The sequence below is a fragment of the Pimephales promelas genome, chromosome 13, assembly GCF_988280905.1.
Source record: "Pimephales promelas chromosome 13, fPimPro1.hap1.1, whole genome shotgun sequence".
Classification (NCBI taxonomy): Eukaryota; Metazoa; Chordata; class Actinopteri; order Cypriniformes; family Leuciscidae; genus Pimephales; species Pimephales promelas.
Window position 1 is genome coordinate 8,499,379 of NC_142781.1, and position 17,569 is coordinate 8,516,947.

Consider the following 17,569-nt stretch of genomic DNA (forward strand, 5'->3'; position numbering starts at 1 on the left):
GAAGAAAATAATTTCATCTTTTCTGTACTTATAAACACTCCAAATATACAACAAAATGCATGTAAGGGCTAAAAAAGTGGATTTTGCATGATATGTCCCCTTTAAAACATGCACACACAAATCAACCTTCAACTGCCTGATAGATACAGTATATTGTCCAATCAGCTGTATTCCATTTGAAAATTCTATCTACCTTTTTCAGTTTTGTATGACTTCCTGTTGTGTTTTCTGACTTTTTATTTTGTTTTCAAATGTGTTGTTTTCTGAATAATTTGTAGTTTTGTTTTTTGATTTATTTTGTTTTCAGTATTGTGATTTGTTTTGCACTTCTCAGCCACCATTCATTATTGATAACAGAACAACTTTTAGGTAAAAGATTTAAACTCCAATGAGAACCATAAAAACATACCCTCATTTCTTATTGGACTACTGCTTGACCCATCATCGTCAATGCAGCTTCTCCTGTGGACAGGTGTGCTATGGAGCAGGTAAGAGCATTTGACATCTGGGTCTTTAATGGGGAAAAGTGATGGACTCAAGTGGTCCTTAGGCAGCACATTTTCGGTACCATTGAGATTTTGAGACTGATCCATGTCAGGGGATTGCAATCCATCAGTAAAATCCTCCTTTTTCTCATCTTGTTTAATCTCAGCTAGGCCTTGCTGCCATGTAGAAATTCCAGGAGAGTTTGGAGAAGTGATAATCTGATAACTTTTGTTTGTCTCCATGTCCAAGGAACATTTCCCACTCTTAGGGCTAGTGTCAGATGAAGCTGCCATAACAGGTGAGAAAAGGTGGGGTAAACTTAAGCCATTCCTACTGATACTCTGCAACTCTGAAGCTTTTTCAAGTGTTTTATCATGATGCTCTGAGCAAGGCGAATTCAAGTCCTTTTTATGAGATGAAATCTTGTCATATGGACTCTGCATCAGCTCTGAAACTCCCTGGCCACACATTTGTTTCTTGTCCCTCTGAAGCCACTCATACTGTTTTTTGGCCTGCAGCCAGAGCTGCACCTCTTCTGGGCTTGGAGCACACTTGCAGGGAAGCATGATCACTTTGTGATCACTGCCAGAAGATGGGGTTTGGTCCTTGATAAATATAGAGGATTTAAACCCATAGGTTGGTGCAGAGGCTTGATTTGTCATGGCACAAAATGCAACTTTCCAAAAATTTAAGCCGTCTTGAGATAAGTCTCCATGAAATTCAGCTAGTTCATTCGCCAGCCTGGTTTCCAAAATCAACTTCCGACCACCAACCTCACTGAAGAAAAAAAAAACAGTATGAATGGTTATGGATGATTTCATAATCAAACTTAAAAATTTTAATATACAAACACAAAACTCATGTACTCACTCATCCATTATAAATGTTGTGTGTTCTTACCTTGGCTTCAATGGTGCATCTGATGGATCACTGCAGAATGGCTCCTGATAGGTGGCTTCTGATAGGTCCAGATCACTCAAAGTAGCTAAGATTTCTTCCCGAGTAGGCGGAGACATGAGAGGTTTGAGAATGCGAGTTCCTCCGCTCTTTGAACTCTGACCAGCATTTTTCAGCTGGGACAGTGAGTTGATGGACCGTGGGGAACTGCTTGGTGTTGCTGAACTGCCATCTAGGGGATCACTATTTGGGGAAACACCACTATAAACAAAATTAGCAGAAGTAAGGGGGGGGAAGGGCTCTGGGTCGAGCAACACATCTCTATTTTCACAGTGAAAGTCCTGAAAGTGGCTGAGGCCATGGATTTTACCTAAAGAGCCCACCCAATCTTTGCTAAAGATCTTCTCTGAATCAAGCAGAGACAGAGAAACCTTACTGGTATAAACTCTGCCATTTTCACAAGATGTCTTTTCAAAGAGTTCTGGACTAAGTGCCCCAGACTTGTTCCAGTCCTGTTCATGCTTGTTCTCATCAACGTCAAACATCTTTTGAGATCTGTCCCCCAACCCAACCAGGGCATTGATTGCCTCCTGACTGACATCACTGAGGAACTTCTGAGGCAAGTGCTTGTCAGTTAACACAAACTGGTTACTTGAATAAAGACTGGAGAACTCAGTTTGCCCAATGGCATTGATATCAAAACTGTAATTGTCTGGGAGCTCCGGGGACAAGCTATCCTCAATAGAGCAACAGCTGTCAAAGCCAGGATCAGACAAAAACACAGGACTGTCATCTGATGAAAAATAGTCAACTCTCAAATTATCAGGTTTTCTTTTCTTACTTCTGATTTTAGACTCTTTTGGCACTTTAGTTCTTGCACCCCTTGGCTTTCTTGGTGCTGATGAAAGAGCTCTTCTAGATTTGGCTGGTTTGGAAATATCAGTTGATTGACTGGTAGAAAACACAATCTCAGTCATTTGATCACTTTTATGTGGTTGCTTTCCTGCCTTGAGTTGCCTCTTCTGGAGAAGCTCTTTCAAGACAGCCAATCCAGAAGGGATCTCAGGAACACACATTTCCCTATTTTTAGGGTCTGACAGCAATGTGTGAGATCCATCTGTAATTGCACTCTTAACAGAGGACATAAGGGAGGATCTACAATCAACAGACTCCAATAAAGTTGTTACGGTATCTTTCTTTCTTGTTTGCGGTCTTCTTGACTTTACAGTGGCTTTTCTGTTTGATTGTGAATGCTGTACGATACTGGGGCTCTCTTCATGGCCAGAGGCATCTGAATTGAATTCATACGGATTTTTTGTAATGGTCCCATCTTGACTAGTATTTTGGGATTTTGAATTGGAACTGCTGTATGTGATGACAGAACATGGATAACCTACAGACTTTGTGGCTGGGGAAAGAATACTGTTCAGAGGATTTTCAATACAGGTATTGGGTGTAATCGGTGAATCTTTTTGCGAGTCATTTGAGGAAATGGCATTGATTTGAAAAACATCTTGATTTGACCTTTTTCCTATGCTGGTGACCTCTGCTTTTGAGTCTGAACAAATGACAGTAAGATCCTCTTGACTGCTTTTTTGAAAACTGGGACATTGGAAAAGAGTCATGTCATCAGATGAGGAAGCAATAGTTGCAGTGTCAACTGAATTTGAAGCCTGTGAATTATTACTCTTTTTACCTTTGACCTGCTTTTTTCTCAGGGATTGCTTCTTATTCAGCATCCTGCCTTTCTGAGAAGTTGATGTGCCATCTCCGAGAACAGTTCCTTCAATACCTTCACACTGTATTTTTTGCCTCCTTGAAGCTGCTGGAATACTTCTCCTTTGTGACTCCACAATTTTCACAGAATCTTTGTTCCCTGACTTTGTTGAGGTATTAATTCGTCTTTTTGGGCTGGTAGCAGAAGACTTTTTCGGCCTGGGTGTGCTGCTTCGATCCCACAGACCTCTTCGGTATGGTTTTGAAGCCAGTGCTTGATAGGGTGTACCTAGACATGGATCATTATGGGGGTTTATAAGATGATCATTTGAATTTGATTCCAGTAAAGGCTCAGTAGGAGACCAACATCTTGGTGGGGTTGAATCAGTAGGACTGGGGGCTCTTTCTGACAAATAACCCAACTCCACCATCACATCAGAATACTCTGTACAGCAGTCATCAGTGAAATCATTATAACAAGGCCATGGAGGGGGTAATTTTGGCAAAGTTAACAAAGCTTGGGGACGCTTTGCCCTCCTAGTCTGATTTGCTTGTGGACATCTAGATCTTGGGGAGGTGCTGGCCCTCTTTGCTGGTGGGTTGACCTTGGTTTTTCGTTTAGGACATTTCTTTACTTTTGGCTCAAGTAGCGGGTACTTCACTGCCATAGACTCTGGCACTTTGGGCCAGAATTCTTTGAGAGGAGCGAGCTTTTTGTATTCGGCAAGCTTGTCTGGTGTTAAAACTGTGTGAGTTTCCTCAGCCTTAATTTTACAAATCTTCACTAGCATGTTCTTCTGACCTTTGAATCTGTTAATGATTATATATTTGATGATGATTGGTGGCTCTTTTTTAGCCAGTTTTCTCTTTTTTTGGCTGAAGACATGATCTTTGCCTTTAAAGCCTTCATGTTGCACCATAGCTTGTTTGAAAGAACCAGAACTTTCCTGATCCCCCTTTTCACTGTCGCAACTCCTTTTTCTTTTTGTCCGCAAGGTATATTTGCTACCTGGCAAACTGGACACCTTTGTGCAAGAGACTTTGGTGGGAATATCTGCAAGTTTTTCCTCTATTGAACTCTCAAGTAAACCTTTATTAGTTGGTGGATCTGAAGTTTTCGTGTCAACCTCCTTATACATATCTGGGAGATAGTCTGGAGTGATGGAAGGAAGCACTGTGGCTTCCTCTTTCATAGGAGATGGAGTCCTTACAGGACTTACCCGTTTTTGACCTAATGTAGATCTCTTTTTGGTCAACTTTAACCTTGACCTTCGCTGTTCAGGATTGTCTAAGTTACAACAACCATCCCCAGTCTTGTTCCAGCCCTGTTTTTTGATGGGTCTGGACAGGCAATTAGACAGAATTACGCTCGGAAAAAATTTGTAGTGTGCCTCCTGCTGTGCCACAATGGTCCTCTCAGTTTTATTCTCTTGGTAGTCCTCGTATCTTATTTTCAGTTCACCAACATCTTCCTCTTTTCTTCCCTGTCCTGTCTCAGCTTCTTGAGGGACCAAAGCTTGACTCTCTGCCACAGGGCTTTGTGTCTGGTCAAAACTTATCACAGTACTTCTGCAATCATTTGGACTGAGTTCCATTTCAGTCTTGGTGGGGCAGTTCATCCGCTCAGAATAACATACAGAAAAGCTCCTGTGATTCTCCAGGATAGATAAATGGTTGTTTTCCAAATTTTTAATACTGGCGTATTTTTTTATGCTCAGGGGAAGCTTAGAGTTTCCAAACACTGAATCATCAGGATCTGGCTGATTAAGGCCAGTGGCTTGGTTTTCACCAGTGTACAAAGGGTGCATACCAATTTTTTCAGTACCAATTTTAGATATATTTGCTGTATTGGAAGGGACTGGGTGTTTAACTGGTTGAATATATGGCACCTCTTTGTTAACTCTTAATCCAGTTGAACATTCGTTTGCCTCTTGACTTTTTAAATGCTTATCTGCTAAATCCTCTTGATTGAGTCTCTGTTCAGCACATTTGTACTCAAGAACAATTTTAGCAGAGGACGGTGGCTCCATATGGACAGCTTCATTTGGAAAAACATTTCTTCTACCAAGGATCTTTTCTGTTGCTATTAGAGATGAATGTGTCCTTGATCCTTGGTCTGTTAGTGATGAATCTACAGGAAACAAGACAAGTATGTATACACCACTGCACCAAAAGTAATCATACTTGTCATTGTAGTTCATTAAAATACTTAATTAAAATTAAGCTTACCACTATTCTCATCTGCAGCTCCATCCAACTGTGGAATGGAAAAGCCAGTAAGGAGAGCACTGTTTCCACTCCAATACACCTCTTCATCTGATGAGACTTGCTGTTCTTCGCTGGAGCTTTCATTTGCTTCTTTCATGCATAATCTGTGCAGGGAGGCAACACAGATTATGATTGAACAACATGCCACCAAATTAAATAATGCATAGTCATAACTCGCACAAGCGCTATATTATGTCTGCTGTGGACCAGCAAGTTTTTGCCCACGAGGCCTATTCTGAATACCTGTTAAAAAGGGCTCAATAAATTGAGTTTCCATATCAAATGAATCAGCCTAATCATTTAAATGTAAACTAGAATTAAAAGCAGACAATTACAAAAATCCTTGTGTGAAATTTTGTGACCTTTTCCTGGCAGAAGGTTCTGGCATGTCACTATCCCATCTTTGTGACATGATTTTACTGAGCTCGGACTCATTTCTCTCCAGTTCAGGCCCAGCTTCCTCATCATCACTGTTATAGCTAGCAGACAGCTCCTGGGACACTGCTCTGGACCTGTCGGCTCTAAAACCATCATCTGCCAATGCTTCTAGCAGATCAGCCATGGCCTGGTCTTGACTGCTGTCTGTTTAAAAAACATTGTTGAATATGAAAATATAAATTAAAAAATCTCATAAGAACATGTATAAGAGAGGATGCACTATGCATATGTACACACATGCAAAACGGAAATGAATGTGAATATAAAGAGATGCAAATATAGATTTGAAAGAATTATTTTCTTAATCAGGATTTTTTGTTGTTTTTCAGTATAATATCTACAAAATAAAATAATTGAAATGTTTTGAAATCTATTGTTTTATACAAAAAACAAAAGTAAATGGGATAAGATACATAAACTTAACAAAAATAAAAGATTAAAATAATCTCTGAATTGTTTAAATATTTAAAAAAAAAATATATATATATTCTGATGTATTGATTTATTTAAAATACTGATTAAGAAAAAATGTTGCAGTGCGACAACACAGCTTGTGGAATCAGATATTTTATTTGTTATGATAGTCACGGTACCAAGTATTGCTGATTGGTTGGTTCTCTGAGAAAGAGGGAGGAAGGTCTGACTGTTTTCCAACAAACTTAAAATGGCCTCTTCATCAACAACTGCCACTTCAGCATCTTTCCCATCATGCCCTTTTGTATCTTAATGGTGAAAAAGAAAAACATTATAGACATTTCATCATACATTGTCAAAAAGTGTGTGTTTTTGCAGTTTTCTTTCCTCAGCATGAAGCTGCTTGTCACTCTTTCTTGCAACAATGACGGGGTAAAAGGGTTTAATTTAAAGCAATTTTCATGCATCCAGTGTTACATGATAATTTCTCATAAACAGTGTGCCAGTGTTTCCTGCACTGCTATTGGCACTGCAGCTGAATCATCAGAGCTCTGTTGTCTTGCGATGGTATATGCCTTACTGATTCACAGCACACAAAAACCATAAAAGAAACCAAAATCATAATAGTGCAGCACGCCATTCAACTCATGAATCATTTAAATGAATAAGTCAAAAGGAATGGGCTATCAATCACATGATTTATCCTCTCAATCATACAGCGAATAAGCCAGACAAGATCTTCACTGAATCGGCCCATATTACTCACATGCTCAGTAAACCACAGGTTATTATGGGTCGGTTGTACAAATAAGAATTCATCTTACATCTAGATGAAATCAAGGTTTATCTAATACTACTGTTGCACCAAACTTTAAAGGTGCAATGTGTAAAAATTTCAGACGCACCGAGTTTAAACAAGGCGTTACGCTTTAACCAGCTCAGCCACAGTAAGAACTCATGTTTAGCTTTTACTACCCTGTTAGAAAAAATATATAGTTTCATGTGGTTCTTCTCCCTCGCTGTATTATGGGTTTGCTATGTGGGGAGAAATGTGCTGGTTATGTTTGTGAGACAATCAGCTGATTACTATTATTATTATATTATATATTAAGACCCTTGATCCGCACCTGACTATGGCTTTGTATACTTTATCCATGATGATTTATCCATGTATACTTTATCTATGAGAAACAGTGACAAAGTTACACACTTCTGGCTTACACTGGCTATTCTCTGCTGACGACGTTATGTCTGTCCCGTTATAGCCACCGTAGCTTCTTCGAAAGGGAGGGGTGAGCAGTGGGCTGAGCCCTTAGTGCAAACTCGCAACTGAACCGCTAGATGTCGCTAAAAATCACACACTGCACCTTTAACATTTAGGTGCAGTTATTTTTTTGCGTTAAGTGCCAATTGTAAAAAGGTTTTTATTTTATTATTTTATTTACTGAACCGCTACTAATAAGCCACTAAGAGCGTGACTTGTGACAACAATGATGGAAAGAATGTGCTTTTGGTTGGTTGGTAACATAGGCGTAATTTCCGGGAGGGACATGCCCCAACCACTTTTTGCGAGGGTTGATACTTTCCCCACCCTTTTTTTGTTTTTGTTATTTTGGCGGGGATTGGGGGTGTAGTATGGATATTGGTCACTGGGCACTCACCGGCAGAAACATAAATCATCGCTTATGGGGACCCAGATAGCAAACTGACATTGAATCAACGTGGAAATATGACATTGAAACAACGTTGATCTGACATTGTTTTGCTCATCGAATTAACGTTGAACCAACGTCAGATGCGTCATTCTTTCAAAACTAACGGAAAATCAACTTGAAATCAACGCGTTGTTTCAACGTTATGAAAGCAAACCAATTTTCGATTTCATTTAGCTTTGAAGAATGCCGCGTCTGACGTTGGTTCAACGTTAATTCGATGAGCAAATCAACGTTGTTTCAATGTCATGAGAGACGTCGTTTCCACGTTGATTCAATGTCAGTTTGCTATCTGGGGAGGAGGAATACATAAAATAAAGTAAAAATTAAAAATAAAAATAAAATATGTGACTGAATAAAGAGAGAAAACAGTGGGTGTGTCGTCAGGTCTCATAAAGGTGTTCATTACACATTTAAAAAAAGTTCACTGAGAGCAGAGTGCGAGGGTCGTGCCGGCCCGTAAGCTACCACCTGCTATCGAGTCACTGATTGCGGACACGCCTCTCGTTTCTCATGCCATATTACTCCATTAATTTATACAACAAATATATTTCCAGGCTTTATGAAATCTGCACACACTGCCGCAATGCTTTTATCGCCCACGTGATCAGTACAGTCTCGCAGTTTATTTTCCTTATTGGGAAGAGCTACTTTGTGTCAGAGAGAGTTTTTCTGGTGGTCAATAAAGAAGGAAATGGAATCTTGTTTAATGGCGAATCCATCATGGCAAAGAAAATTCAGTCTAAATGGAGGTTAATCAACGGTTTGAATTCTAATGCCAGATTTGTTAATCTATGTTTAAAATTAAGTGGTGCAACAACTCGATTTAAAATAAAACCCAGATGGACCAAATAGAACCCATTATAATTTATTGGCAGGTTTCCACGGACCGTTTAGTACGTAGTTCAGACCAAAAATTGGTCAGTGTAGTGCGAGCTGCTCCTGCGGGCCGATCTCGATCATGTTGAAGAACCATTCAAATTTGGGGTTCTTTGGTATAAACCAGAGATATTAGATCAAATATTGCTGACATGCAAATTTTAAACAGAGCCTCTTTCACCTAGACATCATCACATGTCTCTTCCCCGAATTAGGAAATACAAAAAACTTCCAAAGCCATCTAAGGTTAAAAATTTAATTGAGGTTCAACAAATAAAAAACAGTGTCAGTATCTACTCATTGTTGTAATCATACTTCTAGATCTAATATTATCACATGGAATAAATGTTGATGCTGTTGAAATTATGCAGCAGAGCGATGACATCTGAGATCACTATCTAGTCTCATGTAAACTTAATTTAGCCAAGGCTGCAAAGCTGTTAAATATGTCACACCTATCACTTCTGCCACTTAAGATTGCTTTATTATTAAGTTATTGCTCAGTTATAATGCTTCAAATTGATTTCATATTAAATTATATTTCTAAAGGAAAATGACATTGACATTTTTAAAAAATAAAATAAGGCATCTCATGACAACATATTAACATCTAGAAAAATCAATAATTGACCCTTACACACATTTATAATATTCATAAGAGTAATAAGAGATTTTTTTTTAGAATACATCTTTAAAAGCTTTTCTTCCCAAGCTCCACTAATATTAAGCATTTGATTGGCGATGCATGCTAATAAGCATGTGAGATAATAATAGTGATGTTTTGCTTCGCATGCACCACTAATTAGTTTGAACAAAATCTGTATGTTAGCTTTCTCAAGACTGTGCATCTCACCTTTGACAACATCTTGATGCACATCCACTTGGCTGGCAAGTGTGAAAGGCAAGTCATCTGGGCTTAGTACAGCAGGATGGAGTGAGAGCTCAGGAAAAGAATCAAATTCAGACCCAGTCTGAGTCCTACAAAACAAGTAAAATCAACATCACCTCTACCTACGCACTCTGACGCAATTCAATTATTCAAGCATCATCTCCCCCCGTCTTCTGGAGGATTTCTACACAGCTGTCAGGAGACTGGGTAGTGATTAAAACATCTCACTGAAATCTCTTTTGTCCCCCAAGACTCGGAAGAAAAACATTTATTAAAAAGTTATGATAAACTTCACTCACACGTCAAATGCATTTTCCATGAGAATTTCCTTAAACCTCTTCATGAAGATTCTTTCACTCTCTGCAAACTCTATAAAGCCTCGATCTGAAACAGTAACCATCGAAACGGAGTTGGGCTCATGGGAAATAATATTAATAGTGGTGCTGCACAAAAATAATGCTCTCAAGAGCTTTTCTCACCTTGCGATTCAGGCACTTCAATTTGAGAGCTTTCACTTTTCTCTCGTCGTCGCTGTTTCTCATCATCCCAAATGGCCCGGAGACCAGGGTTTCTACCAATCTGATCTGGAAACATCATTAAAAAAAAGCATGCCTATGAGTTCACCACACAAATAGCACAACTCCAGAAAGACTCAAGTAAGGCTTAAAGTCAAATCCAACAGAGTCTGATTTTGCCACGTTGCTTTTTACAACAAGCAAAAAATACATGATTGCACAACAAGCATTGGTCAAAAGTGGTCATTTATACAGGTGTAAATATGGTCCGGACATTTAATTCCACAAACCTTGCAACTTTGGCAAATTAAGCTTTTAGACCTTTTTTTGCCTGCAAAAAGAATGTGTATTCTGCGTCACAAACTATTCCAGTTGGCCGCTATGTCATATTCACTGTGTACTGTATGTAACATAACAGCTATCTTGCCTTTTTCTGAGAAATTATGAAATGAAAAAATATGAATATGAAAACAAACAAACTATAAGAAGATTACAGAATCCAAAAAATTATATCTTAAGTATAAATCAGTTTATTTTACATATTTTAAAGTTAAAATTATTTTATTGATCTATTTTTCAATTAATTATTTCTAATTTTGGTAAATATTTAAAGTAATTTTGTTGCAGCAATGGTTATGTATGCGTAATTTACTTTGGGTTTTTTTAAACTAAAGTTGCGACCATCTCATAACCCCCTCACATAAGTGCTTGTCAGTGTGGGTGCATGTTGTTGTTGCGTCTCTTTAAGCCTAGTTCACACTACATGATTTTAAAATGTCGGGCTGAACTGTGCAGTTTACACTACATGACTTGCTCTCAGTGAAATCATGAGTGTTCAAGTTGTTTAGCTGTTCACACCACACAACACAGCGTGATTGATCCACAACAGGAGGTAACTCACTACACGAGTTAACAACGCACTACATAGAGATACAACCACGATCACATGATAAGAGCATATCATTTGTGACTCAATGAGAGCTGTTTCAGTACTATAGTACGGTCTAAATCCTGAAAATAATCAAACAAATAACGAGTTGACAACAACACGATTCTATCTGGTCTAGAAACCATGTTTTGTCACGAAAAACCACGCAATAAAACGAACCAGAAATGACGCGAAACTGCAGAGAAGAACACAACACGCGAATATGGACGTCAGACAGAAACTAGTGCTGCACACTGTTTGCTCGACGATATGCTCTGAGAAAAAAAAAATGCAAAAAAGAAAAAGTAAGATTTACCTGGTGTCCTCAACCCATGCGTTGCTATGATTGGCTGTACTCATGACATCACTGAGATTGAGTCGCGCGACTGCTCGAGATATCTAGCATGCTAGATATTTTTCTGAGCTCGGTGACCTGTCTGCGAGCTGTCTGCGAGCTGTCTTTGATGCGTTGTTGGCTCTTTCACACTATCGGATTGGCGAGCGTTAATCGTCCGCTAATCGCCCGCGATTTGCACGCGATAACACCCTGACTTGTCGGCGACTCAACGATTTGCAAATCGGGCTTAAATCGGGCTTAAAATCACGTAGTGTGAACTAGGCTTTAGTTTAATTTTCTACTCTGAAACATTGGTCCGTGCCAGTGTTGGCACCTTGTGGACAACTGGTTAGTGCAAAACACATTCAATGCGCATATGTGACCGGTCTACTTTGAGAACTGTTTTCATTTATTTATTTGTAATCATTTATCATTTTATCAAACCCTTTAACCATTTGTTACAAAAACCGGGTGGAGTGCGTATTGTACGCGCATACTATTCTAACTGCATGAAAAGAGGTGTATCTGGACTAGTAAACTAATGCATACATGATTTCTGGAAGTATCCACAAGTATCCTGACCGTATACATAAAATTCCAGAAGTTCAGATACTTCCGTAATTTTATACCAATTCGGATGCATGTTGCCGAGGCATTCTACCATGCTACAACCATTTGTTGCCATGGCAACTAATCCCATCAAGGATTTTGTCAGGGGACATTTCCACACCTAAACCAGACAGCTATTGGGCCACTGAGCACACAGACTTTCCACAAAAGTCATTTCATTGGTCAACTTAAAATTTTACCCACCCAAAACAATTACAGCAATGTGACTTTATTGGTTACATTTAAAATGTATCCCACCCAAAACTCTTACAGCTAAGGGATTTGATTGGTTACAGGCCAGGTGGGCAGATATAAAAAAAATCATTATCCAATAATTGATTGTCTGTCTTTATTAGGGAAAAATAAAACACACTTTATTTTTAAGAATGTTGTTACACCAATTGATGGGTCCCACTTCCATAGTAGGAACATACTTGTGTTCAGCAGAAGAAAGACATTTTTAAGTGAACTATTTCTTTAACTGCAAAGTTATTTATATTTGAATGCTCTTTACACCTGAAAGACATCAGTGTTTTAGCTGTGAAGGTCCATAACATTTAATGGATTCCTGTATATGTCCATGTAGGCCAAGTATCTGGGTATTTCTGGAAATCTAAATTGTGTAGACTGTATAAATTGGCCCAGGTATTTTCGTGTACATCCAGCAAATCTGAAATTACACAGCAATTTACCATGGTCAGATATTACCAGATATGACCCTTTTCGTGCAGTGTGATATTGTGTGATGTGATCACAGTGTGATGGTTCTCTGTATAAAAAAACAAAAACAAAAAAAACATTCTCCACCCATGGATCAGTACGCACTTGCACTCCGGTTCTTCTTACATCTGACGATGCTTCTATAATATGGTTTGTTAAAAATTACCAGACCGACAAAGTTTGTCACATTCTCTGTCACTCTTTGTAAACTTTGTTCAATGCAAGTGCCATATGCTCGAAAATGACCAGTCATTTACACAGTCATCACCTGAGTGTTGATCAAGCGAGCGCGCAAGCGAGTCCTGAATAGCACACGTTGCTATCTGTTTAAACAAAACTAATTTAAGTGTTGTCAATTTAAACATTTAAGAGCCAGAAGAAGTTCTTCCGAATGAGAACTTTAGTGGTTGTGAGAAGATTGTGCGCGCAAATATGGACTTTGCTTTCAAGTCTTAGACCCACATAGACCCACATCATCACACACCTTCCACCACACCTAGAGATTGGCATGGGGTACTTTCCATAAGATCATCTTTCAATGCAAATCAAACCAGCTATTAGGCTAACTGAAGTAAAACCATGCCAATCTCTAGGTGTGGTGGAAGGTGTGTGATGATGTGGGGATATTTTAATTCCAAAGGCCAATGGAACTTTATCAGGATGCATATTATCCTGGATCCATGAAATAACTGGCTTTTAAAAATAAAAATCTGCCTGACTCTATGGGAATTAAACATAGGGGGGCAATGACTTATGCACCCTGTATTTTAAGGAAAAACATTTATTTATTTATGATACATTATTCATTCACAAAGAAAATTTGTGTCCTTAAAGGTTGGAGTTTTCCTCATTTTTCTAATTAAGGCATTAAGATCAGTATCCAAAAGATGATTTTTTATTCCTCTTTTAAGGCAACGTTAGCATGGGGGCAAACACTTATTCACACCACTGTAGCACATACCGAATCATACTGAAACAGTGACCCTAAAATCGTGATATAAACCACAATGGGAACCAAACGGTTCAAGGTCCCAATGAGAGTTTCAGTGCAGCTTCAAAGGACTTTAAACGACACCAGATGATGAATAAGGGTCTTATCTAGGACCCTTCAAGTCATGACTCGAAAAAACGATTTGTTCATTTTCATGAACGAGTTTGAACAGGAGAGTAACAAACGCTCATCACAGAAAAGAGCTAGGCGAACATTTGTGCTTATAAAACTTAAACTATTTATTTTTTAAATGACTGATCGTTTCGCTAGATAAGACCCTTATTCACCGTCTGGTGTCGTTTAAAGCCCACCCTGCCAACCCTTTTTTTCCCCACAACCATACCAATTAGTGATTATGCAATCACAGATGTTATAACCGGTGTAGGCAGGGACTCGCTTATGCTCACACACACAAAAAAATGTAAAAGAATTCAACCAATCCTTACTCTCAATCTCTAAACGGTTGAGAACATCAGCAGCCACGGCATCGACCTCCAGCTCGCACACACTCATCCGTTCCACCTCCTCTAAAACCAGAGAACTGGAAAACACATGAAATGAAGGTAAAAATGACATACCTGGTATGACAATGCTGGTATGTATTATGTATGCATGTTATTATGTATTATAATGTGTATGTATTATATATTATATATTATGTATTATGTAGTATGTATGACAATGCTGGTATGTATTATACCAGCATTATAACATATAGCAACACATACACACCTTGGTATGTTGTCCTCCTCCCAGCGAGTACACATTGTATCCCTCAGCTCGCTGTCATTGAGATTGGACACACAGGGATTCTTCCATGGGCTGGTGCTGTCCCCTATATTCAACATCTGCTCTCCTACAAGTAGTAATAGAGGTACAAAGTGTAAAAAAGTACATGTATTGAGGTTAGAACTGTAAATAGAAGTTTGATATAATGAAGCGAGTAGTCTTATTGCTGAATTCTGAATTTGACTCAGTCTGATTTGTGAACTGGCCAGACTGATGTCAAATGATTCCAGGTCAAATGATTCATTCATTTGAACATTTATTTTTTTGAGTTATTTTGGAGAAAAGCAGAATTCATTTGGGCGAGACGAGGAGGCAGAGAGAACACCACCTCCACTAATGATCTCCAACTACCCTGTGGCAACAATTAAGTTAAAGCCCACATCCTTTCCAAAGTTCACTGGTAATAAATGTGACTTTCACAGGAGGAAGAGAGATGCTTCAGAAGGTAAAAAAGGAGGTAAAAAAAAAAAGATTCAGGTGCTAGATGGTCTGGATAAAAAGGAAATCTAAGCCTCACCACTTATAATACAGGTAATGACATTCTTTGTGTCTAGGAAAACTGTTATGAGAAACGTGACAGCTATTGCAATTGAAATATTAGAAGACTTTCCATAAACACCCTGCTATCAGCAATCACCAGTCACGAAAAATAGTTTAATTAATTCAAGCAGTAGAAAGGGCACTTGGAGACTGAGTGAGTGAGTGATACTGGCACAATTAAAAATTCACTAGTGTTGAAGACAATTCACCTTTGGCTAAGCCACGCCCTAGAATGTAGATTGACCAATCACAGCGCAGCAAAGAACAAGCCTCCCACAGAGGTCGGACACTTTTTCACAGCGCTCCATTGACTTTCAACACAGGCGTCTCATATTTTTGGTCTCAGCAGGCTATTACCATCGTAGTTTTATCCAAAATATGGTTAAACGTTGTGCCTCGGGATGCGTTTCCCAGAGAGGTTGGAGGGGGGTGTCCGTTTTTCCCCTTCCCAAAACCAAAGTAAAATCCTGACAAGTGTCGTCTTTGTATTAAACTGTGTGGACGTCCTCAGTCAGCTAAACCCCTCAAAGACCAACAAGCACATCTTTTTTTACTTCTAACCTTACTGTGAGTGTGAAGTTATACTAGTTAGACTGTTTTATAATGTTTTAGGTTATGATTTCGGTTCTTATACCGGTTGTTGATACGCTAGCACACGCTAATAAATACAACGTTATACTCATGTAGTCCTTTTGCTTTGTAATAACGATTATACAGTAGAAGTGAATAGAGACCTACCCAGCTTTGCATGAACAGTGTTGCTCCCTGATATTGTTAGTCCCAGCCTCCATCTCGATTAGTAGGAAATGCGGTGGTTCATCTGTGACCGGTAACGTTATGCTTTTGCTTCTATGTATTTTGGATGCCTTGTTGTTTCTTGCGTTTCACCTGTATGTCTTGAACGCATATTGCAGCGCCTTTTGCCCACTTCTATCGGACACTTTATTTGCTGCTTTATAAAAGTTTGATAACATTTCAGCAGGAAGATCTGTTACAGCATAAGCCATGCAGAGCGCAGATGAAGATTGACGGATGTAGCAACAGTAACTAAGGGGGGCGGGGCTTAGCCAAAGGTGAATTGAGTCTTTTAAGAAAGAATGGCTCGTCCACATCTCTGACAAGCAGAGCTTTGTCACACCAGACAACCGGTTTAACAAACTTTTTTGAATTCCTCAAAGAGCAGGGGCCTCATTTATAAACGTTGCGTACGCACAAAAGAAGGCGTACACCGCTCTCTACGCAATAGTTGTTATTTATAAAAAGCAAACTTGACGGTAAAATGTGCGGTCCTTCACGCAAGCTCTGACCCAGAAGTACGCACAAAAACGGGTGAAATGAGAAATGGCGACACCGTCGGCAGTTGGAAAAAACACGTGAAAGTGTGTGAAACTGTAGACTGTTGTGTAAAATAAATGGCAATACTGCCTCTCATAAATAACATGAAGACTTCACAAAGCAAGTCTTACAATTAACAGCCTACACGAACACCGTTTGATCGATCTGCAACAGAAATGCAAATTAACACATATTTCCAAAAAGTGAAATATGTTCTGCAATAATATTGGCATGTTATACAATTCATCCTCATAAATATGATGGTAAACAAAACGATATAATGATATTCTCCCCAATGTGTCCGTCTAACGGAGCAGATATAGCAATTAGATAGTCAGTCAGATAGATAGATCATTAGGGAGATATATAGATAGATCGATAAATAGATAGATGTATTATTTGTCCACTTAGGGAAAGTTGTTTTCATAGTAAAAATGTCTTCATCAGCTACGGAATCATTATTATTAGCTATTCATGCATATCCCTTTAGTTTGTTTTATTTTTGATAAAATAACGTATGACGTATGTCTCACCCATTCAGAAAGCTGCAAGAAATTACATTTGCGCTGAACTATTTCCCATTTCCAAGTAGATTATAACCGACATCTGTAGCTTGTCAGATGCAGAATTAAATGGATGGAAATAAAATGCCCAATCACAATGCGTAATGACGCACAATAGCTGATCTTGCGCTCTTAGAAGATGTGGCGATTAAAGGGCACCTATTATGGAAAATTCACTTTTACATGGGGTTTGAACATAAATGTGTGTCGGCAGTGTGTGAGCAAAACCATCCTAGAATGATAAAAATCCACCCAGTGTTTTTTTACAATCTCAATAAATCATATTCACTGTCTCAGAACGAGCTGTTCTAAGATTCAGCTCTTTGTGACGTAGAAAGTGAGAAAGGGGTTTGATTGACAGTGTGGTTGTTGTGGCATAGACCCCGCCGTCGGTGATCTGTACACACATCCTCCATTGTTTCAACGACAGCCTGTAATGTCTCTTGAAAACATAACTGTTCTGTCGTGGGTTAATCCTGTTGCTATAGTTTAAAAGTTCATCCTCAACTGTTAATCGTCATCTACTGTTTGCGATCCAACGAC

General features: G+C 38.9%; 1 protein-coding gene across 1 annotated transcript in view; it reads right to left on the bottom strand.

Moving 5' to 3' along the window:
- rev3l (REV3 like, DNA directed polymerase zeta catalytic subunit) overlaps positions 1-17,569 on the bottom strand; it is a 99,964-nt gene that overhangs the window by 36,607 nt on the left and 45,788 nt on the right. Inside the window, exons 5-14 of the mRNA XM_039667119.2 lie at positions 14,532-14,655; positions 14,246-14,340; positions 10,179-10,283; positions 9,999-10,083; positions 9,664-9,788; positions 6,399-6,527; positions 5,730-5,949; positions 5,329-5,471; positions 1,387-5,230; positions 410-1,263 (exon numbers count right to left, since the gene is read on the bottom strand). Of these exons, the coding sequence (XP_039523053.2) occupies positions 410-1,263; positions 1,387-5,230; positions 5,329-5,471; positions 5,730-5,949; positions 6,399-6,527; positions 9,664-9,788; positions 9,999-10,083; positions 10,179-10,283; positions 14,246-14,340; positions 14,532-14,655 (5,724 nt within the window). The remainder of the gene's footprint in view (positions 1-409; positions 1,264-1,386; positions 5,231-5,328; positions 5,472-5,729; positions 5,950-6,398; positions 6,528-9,663; positions 9,789-9,998; positions 10,084-10,178; positions 10,284-14,245; positions 14,341-14,531; positions 14,656-17,569) is intronic.